This window comes from Psammomys obesus, unplaced genomic scaffold (assembly GCF_907164565.1).
Source record: "Psammomys obesus unplaced genomic scaffold, mPsaObe1.curated_primary_1811, whole genome shotgun sequence".
NCBI classification, from domain to species: Eukaryota; Metazoa; Chordata; class Mammalia; order Rodentia; family Muridae; genus Psammomys; species Psammomys obesus.
Window position 1 is genome coordinate 3,918,838 of NW_026585580.1, and position 20,119 is coordinate 3,938,956.

Sequence of the window (20,119 nt, forward strand, 5' to 3'; positions counted from 1 at the left end):
GTGTGTGTGTGTGTGTGTGTGTGTGTGTGTGTGTGTGTGTGTGTGTGTGAAAAGAGAGAAAGAGGAAGAGAGGGAGGGAGGGAGAGAGAGAAGGGCAAGTGTGGGAGGAGGGGTGTAACAGAAGGCAGAATAGATATCTGAATAGAAATGACTGAAAATGGAATTTACTTCTACAGGCTCCAATGTGTATGAATTATGATGTTATCATGATTATCTAGTATCTTAACCAATTCCTTTATTAAAAAAGATATTTTATTCATGCAATTTGGGAAACTATATTCTTCAGCTTTTCTGTGTGTTGTTATAGAACAACAGTCTGACTGAGTCTTCAACATACCAATTCTGTTGTCCACAGTGTTATGCCTATATCAAGCATTTTTAAAAATTTCCTCTCTCACTGTATCATTGTGGCCACTCTGTAAGTGTTTCCCTGCTGGACAATATTACTACAGAGATGCAGACCTTCTGTTGTGTACCTGGGCCAAAATATACACACATTTTCTTTTTTCACAAAGCATGAAACATCTTAATACCTTTGACAATTTAAATATCTTTCACAATTCATTCTTTCTTTCAAAAGAGAAAAAGCCATAATGGACAGTAATGTTTTATTTAAATGTCAATGTTAATCTAAATAAATACATTTCTTATTAAATAGCAATTGATTTTTAATTTTTCTGCTGACTTCATAAAATCCTAAGTAAGTATAAAGGCCTTTGAGATAGGCACATCAACGTTTGCAATTTTAAATATATCAAATATTCAGAAAACAATAAGAAATTATTTGCATACTAATATAATAATGCATTTTAGACCACCTTAACAATTACAATGATTATAAAATACATTAAAACATTTGGCCATAGGATACACATATACACATTGTCAATGTGTAAGTAGACATACCAAATCTCAAAGGCCCAATTCTTACTAGTATCCTAAGAAAAGTCAAAGAAAGTACCTAGAAAACTATTAAATTTCCACAGACTATTAAATGGAAGCATTTTAAAATATGGGGGGAACAAAAATTTTTTCCAACATTTCCTTTTCATGTTTTTTTATGATGTTCTTTTATCAAACTCATCAAAATCTGACTCATGGCAAATACTGAAGTAAGTGACCTTTTGTAGAGAACTTTGGAAATTTGTTAACGCTTTTAACACCAGAGAAGGCTTTATTCATTGTGCAGGACATACTGAAAGCATGTTTGGACCTGAGAACTTGATATCCTATCCCTGAAGTGAGGACTTTGTCTGGGCCAATTAAGTTCTGAGGTTCTACAGCAACTGATAGAAAGTGTTCACACAGAGAAGAAACATTTGGCATAAGAGTTGTGTTTATGTGTGAAGAACTTGTCTCCATCTGTCATCACATGATCTAGAAGAAAAGTGTGCGTGTGTGTTTTATTATTTCTGCCCCAGGCAGATAGAGGGAAGAAAACCAGGTAAGTACGGTTCATGCGTCCCAGTTCTATCGCAGAAGTTCTCATTCTGTTATAAAAAGCTGCTCCCCATACATGACGAAGACAGTGGCCATTACTGGTTGCATCCACTGCTTTGGCTCTATTTCAAGTCAACCCTTAATTACATACCTCCATAGTGCTGCATAGACAACGGCGAGAGTGATCAAGGCCAGGCAGGAGAGGCCGCTGCCTACTATTAGGGTAACGGAAGGGGTGCCAGAGGATTCCATGACCTGTAAGTTAGGGGCAAAGGAGAAGAAAGAGAAATTTTAAGCAAATAAAAATAAATTCTAGACTTGGAGAAACTCAGCGATCACTCAAGAATAGCATAAATAGTTGTTATAGTTACCAGATAATTAACCACAGAACACTCAGTTCATGTATTCTCAAGCACTAAAATGACTAATTCAAGCTCCCCTTCTCTCACACTGTGAAGTAATAAAGTCTTTGGAGTAGAAAATGCTTGACTACAACCCATTACTTACTTAAAGTTTTCTAAAAAGACCCCAAGCTACAGCTTGGTCCTCATTCATAGGTTAAATTTTACAGTGACATCTGAAGCAGCAAGGTTTTGTTTTTTTTTCCACTAAATACAGTTTAGTTATTTTGCCATATGATTCTTGGTAAGATTTATCTTGCTGCTCCTATTTATAAGTCATTATGTTACCCAAATATGGTACACAGTTACTGAAAAAATGGAAACTTTCTGACTTTTGACAACTTTGTTCTGAGTCAAGTATTCTCACATTAAATTTTACTTGTGTGGTATACAGAAGAAAACAGGATGCTATCCTTAAGAGCTTCAAATATCTTTTTCTATCAACAAAGTGTGTGGAGATAATTTGCATAGTGATAGTATCAGTCCCTAAAACCATGACCTTGAAAGATAAGCTTACACCTTTAAAAACATATATAAATAGTACAAACATCCACTGATCCAAATGGTTTCTTAGAGAGTAGCATGACCCTAACTAATGAAATCAGCTGGTTTTCATAAATTTTTATAGTGCAAGTTTGAAGCAATATGTTGTAAGATTAAGTATGTCACAAAATCTGTATCAAATTATAACATACATGTATCATCAAAGTAAGTAAAAAGAGTGATACTTTTTAGGCCAGATTTAGGCAGAAAGTCACATTTATCAGAATATTTACTTGTAATTATTTCAATTTCCAGTAAATTTTTTTCAAAATACATTTGGTGAGAACATTATTTTTCTTTTGGACTGTTCTGTGCAGCTCTCTCTTTCAGAAACTATTTCTTTTCTTAAAAAAATTTACATACTTTTAAGGAATGATTTTACAGTTCCAAACAACCATGCCTCCATGAAAACTTAATTTGATTTAAAAATACACATGTATCCAAGGACACCCTCAGAAAACCTGTACTGAAAATATCCAATGCAGATATGCAATGTGTTCAGCACTAGTGTCTGGGGTCTTCATCCTACTCCTAACAGCATTGTCACAGATTTCCCCAGAAGAGCCTTCCAGCTGGAAAATAAACGTTGAGTTGGCAATTATTTTTATTTGAAAGTTTGCAGAATAGCAGCAATATCAGGGTACATCTTCAAAACTACACTGCAGAAATGCCAAGTTATAAGACATAAAATTGAATAGAATTTAGTTATCGCACACCAGCTGGAATTCATTTCACCAAGCTACTGTAGCTGAGGAGAACCCGGGTTTGCCACCCTGCACCCTTTTCTATTTCCCCCTTTGAAATGCAGTTCCCTGGCCACAGTGTCCCTGCCTTTGCATTAAAGCCGTGTTTTCCCTTTGTTACTTACTATTTCTCTAGGTTGCTGAGCCAAAATGGCGAAGGTAGAGAGCCGATCACATAAGCATTTCGTATGGGATGCATCGGTAAGCACAGTTTTACATCCCTGGGTGGACCACGTTCCCAAAGACTCGTTCCTGCAAAGGGGGTGGAGGGGAGATCGGGATAAATACGCCTGACAGCCAAGTCCGTAAAGAAGAAAATGCAGTTTAATTGAGAGAATCGCCTACTGTAATTCCCGTACTGGAAAAAAAAATCTACTTGTTGTTGAACAGGACGTAATTTAGATGCATCTCCAGTAATGCAAAGCGAGAGTGGGAAAAAGCGAGCAGGCGGCGGTGCGGCGTGCAGGGAGCTGTCCAGCGCCGGAGGTGCTGAAATCAGGACTAGCTCTGTCCAGCCCTCTGCGAGGAACGGCGGCGGTGGCAGCGGCAGCGGCAGCGGCAGCCGCCGAGCGTTGGCAGACACTTGCTATGCTCATCGGATCGGATCGTTTCAAACACTCAGAGTGTAAAGAGGCTTTTCATATTTTCATACCAGCTCTGATTCCAGGCCCGTGGTTTGGACCGTGAATGCTGCCTTTTGAAATGCGGGTTTCTCTGAAAAGCCTTGCCTAAAAGGTTACATAGCTTGGGTTGGGTGATACGATCTTCTCTCCTGCTGCTAAGGGATTTTTTTCTTCCCTTTAGAATTAGCTGCTCTGAAAATTTCACCCTGGAAACGGGGAAGAGGCATCAGCTGGTTCCGACTCTCACTGCCTTTGCCTGGTATCCAAGGGAGGGGTGGGCTTCAGATGTAAGCTTCCCCACTCCACACTTCACTTAGTCCAATGCTCTTCTAAAGCCCTTAATATTTATTCCCTCTTTGTCCCGGCGCAGAAACATTAAGCTAACCCCAAGTCCACTGAATATTTAGAATAAACCCACTCCAAAGTCCGGCAGGATGGGGGAGGGGGTCTGGTTCGATTTTCTTTTTGGTGTAGCCATTTAAAATGCTAAAGCATATGGTTTCTTTCCCACCCCAGCAGAACAATAAAAATGGTATCAACCTACGTCTTGTTAGTAGAGCTGGTGGCGATGGGGGAGAACCCTGTCACCCCCTGCTGAACTACTCTACAGAAAGCGAGGAAAAGGGGGAGCTGCAAGGCTCAACCAATCAACTTTATTATCATTACACGTGCTCTGTATAGAATGCACCAATTGCCACATCCCCTCCCCAGGCATGGAAACTCTCCAACTATAAAACCTGTATGTATGAGTGTATTTAAAATTTCTATCCAAGTTACTATATGTGTTAAAAATGACTGTGAAACTTGAAGAAAAAAAAACACACACACACATGGCTTAATGTTAGTTTTTATGTACTTTTGGTTTTGCCTTTTACATTTCTTAAAGCCTGAGGCCATTGGGTTAAACATGAATACCGTCCATTTCAGATCATTGAGGGTTTCTCTGTGACACTTACAGACTTCCAACTTAAGTTACAGAGTAAAGTTTACACTGTCCCTTTTTTTTTTTGTTATCTATAAGCAGTGCCTTCTTGATATCCATGAGCTAATATCAAAGAAGGAACACACTATATTTGGGAACCATTAACTAAAAATTACGCCCAATTTAAATGAAAAAAAAAATCTCAGAGTTTTGGACACTTCAAAAGGCAGAAGATATACTTAAGAACCTGATATGTTTTAAAAATGCAAAACTACATTATTTATTCTGGATGACAGGTTTACTTTAATGCAGTAACTATTCTCTCAATAATGAGTCTAGGTACTTATGACTTCCAAATGATGAACTTATGTCTCATAAATGAATCCAATATCTTACCAAGGAAAAGAGCTTTACTGTAAATAAGTCCTCAATGGAGAGAAAGTTATGTGTTTATATACAAGTAATGAGGGTTCATTACTCAAGATACTAACGTCATTATACTGTGGCTTTCAGATAAAAAGTCTGGATTCAATACAGTGTTGCTAGACTCTGAGGATCATGTAAATTTTACAAGATATCTTTAGAAAAGTGGGTCAATTTGCTTTACCCTGCACAGTGATTGCCTGGCTGAACTTCCCTAGCCCCAGGAAGAATTGAGAAGTAACTAACTCTGGTTTCTCACTAATAACTCTTCACTTTCACCCCTTGATCCTTCTAACATGAGATGCTCCGTGCATTTTTCATGTATATCCTTTTGATACTATACCACCTTTGTTCTTTTTCAAAAATAGCACCCCTATAATGACTTTGTCTTAGTCATAGTAATGTAAGAAACAGTAAATATGGGCTAATGTGGTCTTTCTTATTAAAAAAAAACATTATACTAAATCTGGTAAGGAGACACAAGAATTTGGAACAAGTAGTAGAAGAGATGATTGATCTGAAAGGTGAGAGAAGAGCTGTCAAGTTCTACATCTGGATACTATTAATTAAAAGTTTAATCATAGAGTAGTGATGTCATTCTGATGGTAAAATATATATTATTTTATAAAACATCTTGCTACTTTATGACCAAGAGGTCTTTTGTTTTGTTTTGTTTTGTTTTGTCTCCCACCTAGACTGGGGTGCTGGGATTACAGGCATGTTCCACCATGCCCAGTTTATGTAGTGATGTGGATTAAACTCGGGGCTTTGTGTATGCTGTGTAAACATACCCAACTACATCTTCAGCCCAATAAAACTCTTATTACTTGGTTTTTCAATTACTAGCATTTTTCTAACTGTAATTCTACACCCTCTGGTATATGTTGCCTGTATTTTTAACTCTCTAAGACTTATTCTCATTGTACAGCATTCTTAGAAAGCATGGAACACATGTCTGATTGATTTCAAGGGTATCTGTAGAGCAAATTGGTAAGTGGTTGGGCTAATGTGAAGCAGAACAGCTGCCCTGTGCTGCACAGTGAATGGCTTTTTAAACATGTTTACTGTTCTGGCCGTTACACTATTATTCCTGTGTCATAATTTTGCATGCTACAATGAAAGGTGTAACTGTGATTTTATTTTTATTTATGTAGCTTTGGTTGTCATTCGTCAGGCAAACATCAGATACAGCGAAATGGAAAGTGGAAAGATATAATAAGAATAACAGACTAATGATCTCAGAAAGTAGAAGCAATGATGATATGAGCATCCACATCTTACCTAAAATTATACGTTGCCTTTTTACAATGTCTTTCTGAACATTATGCAGTTGTTTTTTTTCCAAATAGTCTTTAAACATAGCTATTCTTGAAGAAATTCCACACAACCAGTGAATCCTTTGTTGGCTACACCTACATTCATCAGTATTAGCTATCAGCTGTCACCTGCACATGTCTTTCTTCCTATTATTAGGCTAAAAGAAGGAGAACATCTTCCTGCCCGAAGAATTTAAAAGTACATAAAAAATGGAATAGAAAATAAGTATGAGGACTCAAATTGTGTTTACTTTAAAACTTAATATTTATTTGAGGTCTTTATCCAATTTTCTAAGCATCTACCTGGATAATTTTTGGATCTGAGCACTGGTGACACTTTTTAATTTTTGTAAAAATATAGCATGTATATATATATTGTTATTGCTTAAAATTACTCAGATAACAAAATTTAAGGGAAAATTGTCTGCTGATTCCAACAAAAGTATGTTTAGTAAAAAAAAACTAGCAAAATTTGTAGTGATATATTTCAAATCTGTTTTAGGGTATAATGGATTTAATACTATGAAAATTCAATACAAGTAGATACTCTGCTTTATTTTTCTACAAATCAGGCATACTTCTTCATGCCTCTCAAGATGCATGTTTTTAAAGTAATGACTTAAAATTGAGGAAGTTTATTAACACTTAGTATACTGAGCCTGCTTACTGAAAAATCAAAAATTAAAACAGTAACTTTTTATATATAGTTGCTTATTACACTTTTTTCACGGAAAGAGTTATACCTTCTTCATCCAGCGTAACAGAAGCAAAAAACGTCTTGAGCAGATGACAGCGTTCAGTATCTCACTCAAAATGGTAGGACCTTGCTTTCTAACAGTTCGTTTTTAAGACTTAAGTGACTGGCATTGCTTTTTATGCATTTTTACACTCAAACAATGATATATAAGTGGTTGTTGTTTTAAATTAACAACATAAAGGTTTAGAAAGTCCAGATGAGAAAACTGACCTTAATTTTGGGCAGAAATACTTTGATTACAATTTCTGCATTTTGGGACCCTTTAAATCCTGACACTTTGCTATCTGTAGCAATTGATACTTTGTCAAAACAGGATGAATCCTACAATCAGAGTTTTGCTATAAGTGACCTAAATGACTATTTAGTACATTGGTTTTTCAACCCCTGTTGTTCGTTAAAACTTCATAGACAGCTTTAAAAGTTGGCATAACTTGGATGGCCTTGAGCATGATCATTCAGCACCACTGTCTGTCCTGAACACTTAGTTTTATGGATAAGGAAACTTATTTATACATAACTAAACTTAGGATACTTGTTTTAATTCAGAGTAAGAAGCAAAGCTTGTTCTGTTATTACCAGGCTAGGAACTTTTTAAATATATTTAACTTTTTATTTTTATTATTTTTAAGTATGTGCATGTCTGCATTTTAATACATGCACATGAGTGCCGTTTTCTATAGAGTCCAAACACCGGATTCACCGGAGCCAGAACTGGAGTTCAAGTGGTTTGGAGGTGTCTACCTAGGTTCTAGGAAATGGGGTGCTCTGGAAGTACAACAGGTGCTCTTAACTGCAGAACCATCTCATTACATATACATAATATATGTAAGATACATACATTATATATATATGTATATATATGTAACATGAAGAAAATAGTAACATGAAACTTGGGAACCACAAAGAAAAGAGTCTTGGAATTAACAATGATCCTTTCATCCTCTATAGCAGGTTTATAATTAGTCACCTAGAAATTAGGAACCAACAGTCTATATCACCTGGCAAAGGTGCTTGCTGCTATGCCTGAAGATCTTATTTGATCCACGAGACCCACATGGTGGAAGGAAAGAACTGATTTCGTATGTTGTCCTCTGATTTACATGTGCTTGTGCTTATGTGCGAAAAAACACAAGAATATATATACACACTTAGTTGAAGAATTCTCAATGCTTTGCTGATCTTTAGTGTTTCCAGCCAATATTATCATATTAGTGAGATAAATTCATCTCACTTTCCTTGTTCATAAGGTTAACTCCTGCTACGCCACATGAGAATTCTTGGTGAGTTTGAAAATTTTATCTTGTTTTGAATTCCTGATTTGCTGCTTTTCACTTAATGTAGACTTAATGAAAAACATTGCATCAAGTTAGTAATAATTTTGGTAGTTTTAGGGAAGCTTTTCAATATGGGCAGAGTGTGTTAGCTCTAAACACTTGCTGTCCTTCAGCACAAAGCAGAAATACAATCTGCAGAGTATCGGTGGCTCTTAATAGAGACATCTATTTACCTCTGGCTTCGGTCATTATTTAATGATTATATCTGAAAGATCCAGCATGCTCATTCCAATAGGGAGATCCACATCAATATGTGTTTATCGAATGAATTTCAAACACTTGATGAGGGAGACGACACATAAAAATAAATAAATGTAATTATTTAAAAAGAAAACTGAATACCTGTTAGGGATAACTAACATCAGTCCTAGAACATGCTTTATGCTTAATTAAGACAACAAATTATTCCAGAAAATGATGTCGGCTCTGCCCTCAAGATCTAAGTTACCCTCATCTCTTGCTTGACTCAATCTCCTTCCTGGTTTATTGTTTCTATTTTTTGCCTCCTCTCTCAATTTCTACCCAAACAGAGAAGCCAGAGAGATTTTAGTGTCAGTATGAACAAATTATGTCACTCAATAAAAATTCTGTCAATTTTTGTTGCTCTTTTTTTATTCATCATTTCCTCCCTGTAGCTCAGAGTGAAATACCAGATTCTTAGAGTGGTCTGCAGCCCTCGCAAGGTTACAACATTCACTTTTGCATGTCATTTCCCACTACAATGAGTCCCTTGTTGGCTTATGTTGGCATGCTGTGCTGCCTGTTTCCTCAGTTCAGAATGTACTTTTCAGCTACGGATACACTGTTCCCTGACAGAGAGAAAGTCTCAGCCTTCATTTCATACCCTCTGAGTGTGGTCACCGACTGGCCAGAGTAAGGTAGTAACTCTCTCTCTCTCTCCATAGCTGGTTAAAAATGTGTACAAAATCTGTTTACTCCTTTACACCAAGAGGTTGAGTTTATTCGCTCATCTCTTAAATATGGCACAATCTGTGACACTGATGGGGCCGTAGTGGAAGCATTGTATGATTTGGGAGACCTTGGCTCAGGAGGGCTTACAGTTTCTATTGTGATTGTCTTGAACTGATACCATGATGTCAAATGGCTCAGGCTAGCCTCACTGAGGATGAGTGACTTCCACAACCCAGCAGGCATGTGAGCTATATCACATTATGTGTTCCCATGACGACCTGCAAGATGGAGTCTTGTGAGTCACATAAGATGAGCAGAGCTCAACCCAAGATTTGAACCAGAAGATGATGGTAAAATGTTGTAAGCCACTGACAGTTGAAGTAGTTTTATTCTATAATAATGGAACAAGTGCTCAGTCTTCTTGAGATTCTTTTCGCTCTTACTCTGAGATGTGTTTTCCACTGTAAATATCACATCTGATTTCCGTATGGATACAAGTCACGCTGTGCTTCACACACAGCAGCATTTATTTACAAATTGAACCCAGTATCGAGCTCTTCACTTGGCATCAGTTTTTTGGAACACCTGAGATGATCATTAGAATTTTATGACATAATGATATTACACAGTATCAATGATAGTATAATGTAAATGTAACTCTTATATTCACTAGGAAACCAAGAACCTTTGTGTGCCTTAACTTTGCTCTATTTTAATCACCTGGAACCAAATTCATAATAATCTAAAATTTTTGTTTTAAAGACAGTCTTGCTTGTCTTTTCTCATTAGAATATAAATTTTCTGATTCTAAAATGGCTATTGACATGCACATGACAGCTGACTGCTTAATTGATACTTGTTGAGTGAATACCAGTACAGATTCTGATCTTATATGGATGGACATTCTTATATAATTCATTTATTCACTCATTAAAAAAATATTTACTCCACAGGCAGGGGGCTAAATTATTTTGGGGGTGCTACAATTCTACTTTGCCTTTTGGCATCTTAGAGCTCAAAATAAATTTTCCTTCAGGTGCAGTGCCACTGCCTTTTTTTGTCATAAAATACATATCAAAACCAAGAATATGTCATTTTTGAGATAGTGCGACATAACTTACAAAAATGGTGGCACAAGTTTTACTGCCAGTAACATATTTTTTTTTGTTACTGTTTTAAATTCAAAATAATGAGAGTAGAAAGGAGTGTGGGCATAGCACTCAGGAAGATAGGTTATAAATATGTATAAGTGCTTCACCATGATTTATTAATAATTAAAGGTTAAAATATGCTAGCTGTCATAATTAATTATGCAATAAGCAAATAATAATAATCTTATTAATGAAAATAACAGCTAACATTTAGGGAGTATCTACTCAGTATTGGGTACTCTAACAGAAACCTAAAAGCATTTTTAAAAATTCTTAAATTTTTTTTTCCCCTTGGATTGAAAATAGACTCTTCCCATACAATATATCCTGATCAGAGTTTCCCCTTCCTCTACTCTTCCCAGGTCCTTCTCTTCTTCCCTCATCTCCTGAACCACTCCCTTCCTGTCTCTCAGGGTGGCACAGTCCCTTAATCCCAGCACTCAGGAGGCAGAGACAGGCAGATCTTTGCATTTGAGGCCAGCTTGGGCTACAGAGTAAGTTCCAGGACTAACGAGAGAAACCCTGTCTCAAAAAACAAAATAAATAAATAAATAGATTTTAAACTGGGTGATACATAGTGATTACAGATGCTTACAGTTCAAGTTAAGTGCAAGGCCACAGGTAGAGGATCATCTGAGTTTACAAATTTGAAATAAAACAGACAGCATAGTGGCCTTCCCACACCATCTCAAAGCTTAGGAGCAAAAATGCTATTTTCCTTACAGGAAACCCTGAGAGAAATGGAGCTCGTGCTTCCATCTAGAATATGAACACATGAGAGATAACAGAATCTAGTCTTAAAAGTTGCTTGACTCTCTCAACCTAGTTAATATGCATAAATGAGGCCTGGTTTTGCCTATCTTTGGGGCTATTGTTTTGTCTTGAAAAGAAATAAATGGAGTCAAGAGATTGTGACTCTCCTAGGGACACCCAGCTGATGAAGAGCTGTGCCAGAATTTGAGGCCAAGGCTGTGTACTCATCAAGAGTTCCCCCTCCTCTCTCCTGTCAGTATGAGGTAGACACAGTGAGCAAGCACAGCCACAGTTAAAAACACAGGAAGAATATTCCAAAAGAGGAAAAGAATGTTGAGAACTAAAATCCTGTAGAAAAAGTATATATACATAGGAAGGATTTCATGAACAAGTGATCAATCAAAGGTCAAACTATAGACTTAAAAGATGTAGTTTGGGAATGGTTACTGTGAGCCTGGAGGAGGCTACTGAGATCACTGAGGGAACATGCTTAGTAGAGAGGTCAGATAGAAATTAATTGCTGGAAGTTACAAAAAGACCTGTATGATATCAAAGAGTTCAGGAACAAAAAGGAAAAGACTACATACAAGTCAGGTAACCCAAAATGAAATTCTTGTGAAATAAGCCTTTACTTTCTGATAATGTCTTATTTACTTTTCTGCCACTGTGATAAAAGAAATATGACCAAAGACAACTCATGGAAGAAAGGGTTTATTTGGCCTTGAATTTCAGGGGGATCAGAGTCCATCATGACAAGGAGGCCTGACAGCAAGGGCAGGCATGGCAGCAGGAGGGGAAAGCTTAGTGATCGCACCCTCACCTGAGAGCACAAATACAGTTTGAACTGGAAGAAAAAAAAATGAGGATTTAAATTCTTGAATCCTGTCCCATTGATGCACTTCCTGCAACAAGGCTACGGTTCCCATAACTTCCCCATACGGGGTACCAACTGGGAACCAAGTGTTAAAGACACCTGAGCCTTGGGAAGACTTATTCTCATTTAAGTCATCAGAAATAGGTGTCAACATTCTGGCATCTCGTGGTATAGACTAAACAGTCGCCAAGAAAGAATAACAATAACAAAAACAGGATGCTGAAAGGATGAGAAAGAACTTTCCGATTTGATTCAGCCGTGATGATGATGATAATGTTTAAAATGAAGGAGACAGGAAAATTTTATCTTCTGTTGGAACTACAATGGAAAGAAAAACATTTTTTTTTCAATAAGATAGGAGAAAATCCAAGATCAAAGTTGCATTATGACCCCCTCAGTCTCAGAAATTTCTGAAGCTTTCATATCGCTCATTTTTATAAGGCACAATCTGAACCACTGAGAAAAAAAAAAGAAGGAAAATAATTTGGAAGTATAAATTTTAATGATATTGAAAACGTTAATATATTTCAGCTAACTGAATTTTGAGTGGAATGTCTAATGAACAACAAAATACATTGTATTTATACACACAGCTAGAACAAGAAAGACTTTCAAAGTTGTTCTTGAGTGTTGAGTATGGGCAGGAACAGGCAATAAATTATTTTATTTATTTTCAAAGGGTTTTAAAATGCTTTGGACATTGAGTGTTAGTTAATCTCGAAATCACAAAACAATTCACTCTATTTGGATTTATTTCCCTCAGAAAAGCTGTTTATCTGGGCTGGTAACCAATTTTGAGCCTGGCATAATTTGCAACAGCTGAGATCTACAGCCCTGAAAAAGCAGAATTATTGAAATAAAATAGAGCACATTTAAACATATGTTACTTTCCCCACTACTTAATAATCTGGACAAAAAGCCAGTCCTGAGTATGAGTAGACCATTGAAAAATAGCAACAAAGTGAATCCAAGGTCTCGCTAATTTAGTAACAACTCACTCATGTCCTGATCCTAATGGCTTTTACTTCATATGTTTTTTTTTTTTTTTTTTTTGTAGAGGATCAATCCCAACTTTAATGCACGTAGAAAAAAAAGAGCAGAAATAAGTTTGAAAAGACATTCATACTGGTTGCCTCTGCGAACCAAGTTACAGTATTTTGTTGTTGTTGTTGTTACTTTTTACTTCTCAGGCCTTTTCTTTTTACCTCAAATAACTACATTATCATTATCATCAACTTTTGAAATTAAAAAAAAAACATAAAGGAAAAAGGAATAAGACAAAATCAGGCTCATATCTGAGTAATAGATTCCTTCCTAAGGACTTTCCTGACGTAAACCAAACTGTTCTCTCACAAGAAAGCTAAAAGATGTATCTTAAAAGAATGTATTAATACATCTTTCAAAATCTATACATCTTTATGTGGTTTAGGGACATGAGCATTTCATTATTAAGTAGGATCTCTTTTTATTCTCAAGTATTAAGTTATTTTGTATTATGTAGATATTTTCTTTTACATAACAGTATTGTGGTGTGTTGAAGTGATGTAACAAGAGTTTGGTTCACAGATTATGATTTATTTTTATTACCATTGATTATATAAGATGAAACATCATCAGAAACTAAGCTCTTAAATTACACAGATTATCTTTTCCCATTTATAATGATAAGGCAAACAGATATCCTTAAATTATATCTGTTATTTTAAATGCCTAGAAAAAAAATACCTGGTTAAACAGACTATCTAATTCTAGATGTATAAGTAAGCTCATCATCGTTCCTAAAATAATCTGTGCTGCATATCATGGAAAGAGACTACAAAAACTGTGGTGTCCCCATAATTCCTATCAACTCTATGGCAACTCAATATGCTGTTGAACATTAGCTACCAAATACACTTTTAAAGCATTGTAATAAAGCAGCGAAAGGTATATATGATACCTAACAGTCTTTTATGAGTTCAGAATTCATAAGAAGAAATTCAACAGAATCACTAAACAAGCATTTCAGGTGACTTGTGGTCATTGCTTATGTGTGCACGTGCCTGTGGTACTCATCCAAATCTGGAAGAGAGGCACTTTATTTTAAACAATTTGTTGCTCAGACAAGAATTGAAGGGCTAATTAAGGCTGTAGCCTTGAGTCACTTACAATCTCTTATTTTTATTTTTGTATTTATTTTTGAATTTATTACAGTTTATTTACTTTGTATCCCAGCTGTAGCCCCTCCTTTATTCCCTCCCAATCCTACCTGCTGTCCTTCTTCTCCCATGACCCTCCCCTAGTCCATTGATAGGGAAGGTCCTCCTTTCCTTCCATCTGACTCTAGCCTATCAGGTCTCATCAGGACTGGCTGCATTGTCCTTCTCTGTGGCCTGAGTAAGGCTGCTTCCCTCTCAGGGAGGAGGTGATCAAAGAGCCAGCCACTGAGTTCATGTCAGAGACAGCCCCTGTTCCCCTTACTAGGATACTCACTTGGAGCTTGAGCTGTCATAGGCTACATCTGTGCAGGGGTTCTAAGTTATCTCCACGCATGGTCCTTGATTGGAGCTCAAAATCTTTACAACTAGATCTGAGAGGGCTATGGAAATGTCGTCATGCTATCAGAATTCCTTTTTTTAAGAAATAGGATCTTAAAATGGGATTTTAAAGAAATATATCTTAAGACAATCTTATTTTAAAATTACAACTAATTATTGCCTACAAAGAAAACGCAAAGAAATATTCACTGGATGTTTGTTTTGCTGCGGTGTCAACGAATGCAACATTATTCTTTGCACTCTGAGTAGGGGTTCCAAGTATTAGAGAGATGTGTCTGTGATCACACTGTTATATCCATTTGGGGAATGTGGGTATTAGTGGAGATGGAACAGAGATGGATGAGTGAAACAGCTGAACAGGGTATTGCTATTCATGAACATATAGAAATAAAACAAAAGTGGGGGCCACACATCCTAGTCAAATGTTAACTATGAAAGCAACAGGCCATCCAAAACGAGCGCTTTATAATCACGTATCTATAACTAGCACATTAATTTTATATGAATGCTAATATCCCTCATTTGCAGCTATTGATTCTTTGGAAACTAATCCATACTCCAGCATTGCAGTGTTCAAAGTGAAAAGGCTCATTCTATGCAAGAGAGGAGGCAAATTATTTTTAAACTTCTTCTGTAATAGAGATAAAGTTCAATCACCCAATAAAAGTTGTAACACCATTTTCAGCAAATACCAGAGACAATTCTTACTTTTCCCTTCTAATTGACATCATGCTTTGGCTTTGATTATGTTTGCTTTCAAAAGCACTTCCTCATTTTTGTCTCTGGTATAGCACCTGTAGAGTCTATAGGTCAATAAATGTCTTTTTTTTCTGCATAAGGCTTATTTTAATCCATTTTTTTTAAATCACAACTACAGGAATTGGAAACATGTTTTCTAATTTCATCTGTGCCACTAAAGTACTGCCAACCTAGAATGTGTCCCTGCCTAACCTGCAATTGTAATCTGTGTTACCAACTGGACTCTTGCATATTGTGCATAGAGGGATTTGTGATCAAGAAACTCAACACGATAATATCCTTGCTAATTATTTTGTTAATAGTTCTACATATCAGTATTATTAAGAATAATGAAAAAGAGCTTGGTGTGATGGCTCGTGCCTTTTATCAAAGCATATGAGAGCCTAAGAAAGGAGGAATAACGTAAGTTTGAGGCTCACCTGGGGTACATACTGAGTTCCAGGCAGCCTCAGCCACAGTGTGAGGTCCCATTTCAAAAAACAAAAACAAACAAACAAGTCCCCAAACAAACCCAAATCAATCAATGAAACATCCCTCCGAAAAGAACAAAACAAAATGAAGACAACTAAACAATTCCAGTTCTATAAAAATGCAGTGTATCATCATGGCATCGCAGTACACTGCTGTTGACAAGGACATTGTGTCTGAGGATCAAGTAACATGAACAAGATTATTATCAGATTTCTCTGGGGTAGGGGTTGAGATGTCGCTCAGTTGGGAAAGTGCTCAGCATGCAAGAAGCACTGGGTTTGAGCTCTAGCATTGCTTACAGCTAGACAGAGCAGAATATGTCCAGGATTCCAGGACTCAGAAGGAAGAGATTCAAAAGTTCAAGGTCATCATTGGCTACACAGGCAGACTTAGATACATGAACCTCTGTAGTAAACACCAGTTTCTCTGGTAATATCAGAGTCCAGATTTGAAGCACATAAATGTAAAAGAAATAAGCAATTAATGCCCTCTATGAAGACAAAAAGAAGACAGAAAAAAATTGATTTTTCTCTGATTTTTTTTTTTAGGTACTATAAATATACCAAGAAGGAAAGCAAAATTTTGAGTTAGCAAATCTGTTTGGGATCCTATAACTGCACAGCCAACAGCCAAATGATGTTTCAAGTCATGGGTGGTCAGCATAACATCAGATGAAAAATTATATACTACCAGGGGGAAAGAATCTATGTCATGTCCTGGCGTGAAATGCAAAGGATATAATCTTTCTATCCTCAAACACTACCATTACAAATAGACTATCAATGGAAACCTTTCATTCAAAGTTTGGAAATGATATGCATTCAAAATAATAACTTGAGAAGTATGACTACCAATACCTATACATAATGTTTCATGACATTCTGAATTTTATAAACTTTTGCTTTGGGGAAACTTGAAGCTAGATCTCTTGTTGAGAGTTCATAATTTATCTATTCCAGCTAAAATAGTAAGATATTGTCTTAGTTAGGGTTATTATTGCTGTGATGAAACACTACGACCAAAGCAATTTGTAGAGGAAATGCCTGTGCTTCCACATCACAGTTGGTCCTCAGAGGAACACAGGACAGGAACTCAAGCAAAACAGGAACCTGGGGGAAGGAGCTGATGCAGAGGCCATGGAGCAGTACTGTTTACTAACTTCCTCCTCATAGCTTATGCAGCCTGCTTTCTTATAGAACCCAGGTTCTTACAGAACCTCGATAAACTGGACCATCCCCCATTAAGCATTAATTAAAAAAAGAAGAGAAAAAGCCTCATAACGCAGATCTTATGGAGGCATTTTTTCAGTTGAGGTTTCCCCTTTTCTTCTCCTTTTCTATGTCAAGTTGACATAAAACTGTACATAGATGTACAGATGTTAAAAGAACTCGAAGACAGACAGCTTTAGCTGATAAGGTCATGTCCCCTATTAAGGTCATGTTTCCTACTAATTATCTAACAACTGAGTGGTTTTCCAAATTGTAAACTTTTGACTCAGTGGCCACTTGACCACAAGGTAGTGGTAAGCAGTCATTGGGAGCCCGTGTGTAGTTACATAACTAGAGAGAGCGCATGCAGAAAAGAACACTGAAGAGGCAGGAATATTTTTAAATGGGTTATATAGCGTGGCTATTTTTAAAGATTCAATGTAAAGTGATTTGTCAATTTGATGAAAAATTTGAAAGAGTAAGAGTGCTTTAATGAACTTACTGGTAAGTGAAATGCAGGTTTTTCTTTAAGCACATTAATTTAAGTATCCTAAAATAATTTCATAATTTAAAGAATATAGACTTTCACCTTTCTGTTTTTGAAAAAAAAAGTTTTTATGTTATTTTGTGTTATCAGCAAAATAGGAGCTGGGCTTTCAAAGAGTGGAAAATATATACAGATTTTGTACTCCAGTGTGGAGTCCAGGCTACACCTTGCTGAAAACTCCAAAATCTATAATCTAATTAGAAATTGTAGGCCAGTATTCTGGTGAATACAAGAAGTAGAGAAAACCATTTCTCAAAAAGCTGAAAGAAATACATGGTGCAATATAAATAGGTGTGCCCTGCCTCATACTGTTATGTGCCTTTTCTTGTCTATTCTTGCCAGCTGATTTTCAGTTAATAAATAAGGCAGGCAGTGGAAGTTCTTGGTTGAAGGACAGCACTGAACCCTCAATGGCATAATTAACATTTTAATGAGCAGTCAAAGCCTTTTGTGTTCTTGCTCTTAACCATGTTTGTCTCCTCAGTAGATCTCTGTGTTTTGAGCTCAGAAAACAAGGGGGTTCCTTCTGTGAGATTAAAATGCAATCACCCAGGCCATAGTTTCAGTGGCTTCCTTCTTGTTCCATTGTTAAGGAAGTTCTCTTGTGGTTGAGAATCCAGTGAGACTTTTCATCCAGTGAGAATTTTCATTTGAATTTTAGCATTTGCAAACACAGCAGCCACAACATTCACAATTCAGAAGTGGCGAATATTCTGTAAGTGACCAAGTAATTATGAATTCTCATTTGTAAGGCTAACTCTACTTGGGACAAAATCACTCACAGAGGAAACATTGGCTAATACTTGTAATTTAATTGTTTGGGAATCAAACTGCATAACACTCCTGTCACAAGGAAGACGGAAGATGCATGTAGCTACTACAACAGAAGTTATATTTTATTATGCTTAGGGTCATCCGGACAATATTCACACTACAATTTCCTAACTAGGATTCTAACCCAGTCTCCTAAAGGCTGCCCATCTCTGCATCCTATCTTAGCTGAAGGTCAAGTCCAGTCTCTAACAGAAATCTCTGAATCTCAGAATTGAGGGTCAAAATCTGGGGGGGAGTCTCTCTAGATGCAGGGCAGATCAAGGTGGCATCTCTCCAGATGTGCCAAGCACATCTCTGCTTATATACTCTCCAGTGGGCGTCATGGTGTTCTAGGACTGTGTCTGGTTATCTTGAGTGATGTCACTGAGTTCTGGTTATCAGGTGCAGCCTTGGGTATGTACAATGGGGATCTTGACTAAGCTATTTTTACATTTCTACAAGGCATTTTTTACTATGCTTATTACAACCCCAAAGGTATTAATTTTCTTTATTGGAGAAGATCTTGAAGGTCATTAAAAACAAACAGTTGTTTGGAGGCTTCAGAAAAGAAGAACAAAGTATCTACGTATAGAAAACCACTTTTATTTCAGGATTAAAATCTTCCCAAAACTCAAATACCAATCACCTTTTTCTTATTACAAACAATAACAAAAACACTGTCAGGAGAAAAAAATCCTTTGGTGAAATTTTAAGCATCTTAAAACTAAAGCTTCTTTAAGATTGCTTTTAGTAGGGTGGCCCTTTTCACTATCTTAATCCTACCTATCTATGAGCATGAGAGATCTTTATAAATCTTCTAATATCTTTTTCAATGTCTTTCTTCAGAGACTTGAAGTTTTTGTCATACAGGTCTTTCACACGCTTGGTTAGAGTCACACCAAGGTACTTTATGTTATTTGTGGCTATTGTGAAGGGTGTTGTTTCCCTAATTTTTTTCTCAGCTGTAGGGAAGAAGCTCAATCCCCATACAGAAGGGCAAATGGGACAGACATCTGAAACAGGAGAAGACAGGAAACAGGACAGGAGCCTACCACAGCCTCTAAAAGACTCTCCTGATCAGGGTATTGAAACAGATGCTGAGATTTATAGCCAAACTTTGTGAAGAGTGCAGGGAATCTTATGAAAGAAGGGAGAGACAGAAAACCCTGGAGAGGATGGAAACTTCATAAGGAGGCCAACAAAGCCAAAAGATCCAAATCAAGGACCATGCATGGAGAGGACTTAAAACCCCAGCTCAAATGTAGCCCATAGACTCAGTGTCCAAATGGGTTCCCTAGTAATTTGAGCAGGGGCTGTCTCTGCAATAAATTCAGTGGCTGGCTGGCTGGTCACCGATTCCTGAGGGTGTGTAGCCTTGCCAGGCCACTGAGGAAGACAATCCAGACAGTCCTGATGAGACCTGATAGGCTAGGGTCAGATAGAAGGGGAGGTGGACCTCCCCTATCAGTGGAAGGAATGTGGGAGGAGAAGAGTGAGGGGACAAGGGTGGGGGCGACAACTAAAATACTAAGTCAATAAATTGCAAATAATAATAATAATAATAATAATAATAATAATAATAATAATAATAA

At 36.8% G+C, this 20,119-nt stretch overlaps 1 protein-coding gene across 3 annotated transcripts in view; it reads right to left on the reverse strand.

Annotated features, from left to right (window-relative positions):
- Positions 1-20,119, reverse strand: part of Adgrb3 (adhesion G protein-coupled receptor B3) — a 772,331-nt gene that overhangs the window by 140,882 nt on the left and 611,330 nt on the right. For all 3 annotated transcript variants that reach the window (XM_055606172.1, XM_055606179.1, XM_055606163.1), the window contains exons 17-18: positions 3,253-3,379; positions 1,592-1,695 (exon numbers count right to left, since the gene is read on the reverse strand). In XM_055606172.1, the coding sequence (XP_055462147.1) occupies positions 1,592-1,695; positions 3,253-3,379 (231 nt within the window). The remainder of the gene's footprint in view (positions 1-1,591; positions 1,696-3,252; positions 3,380-20,119) is intronic.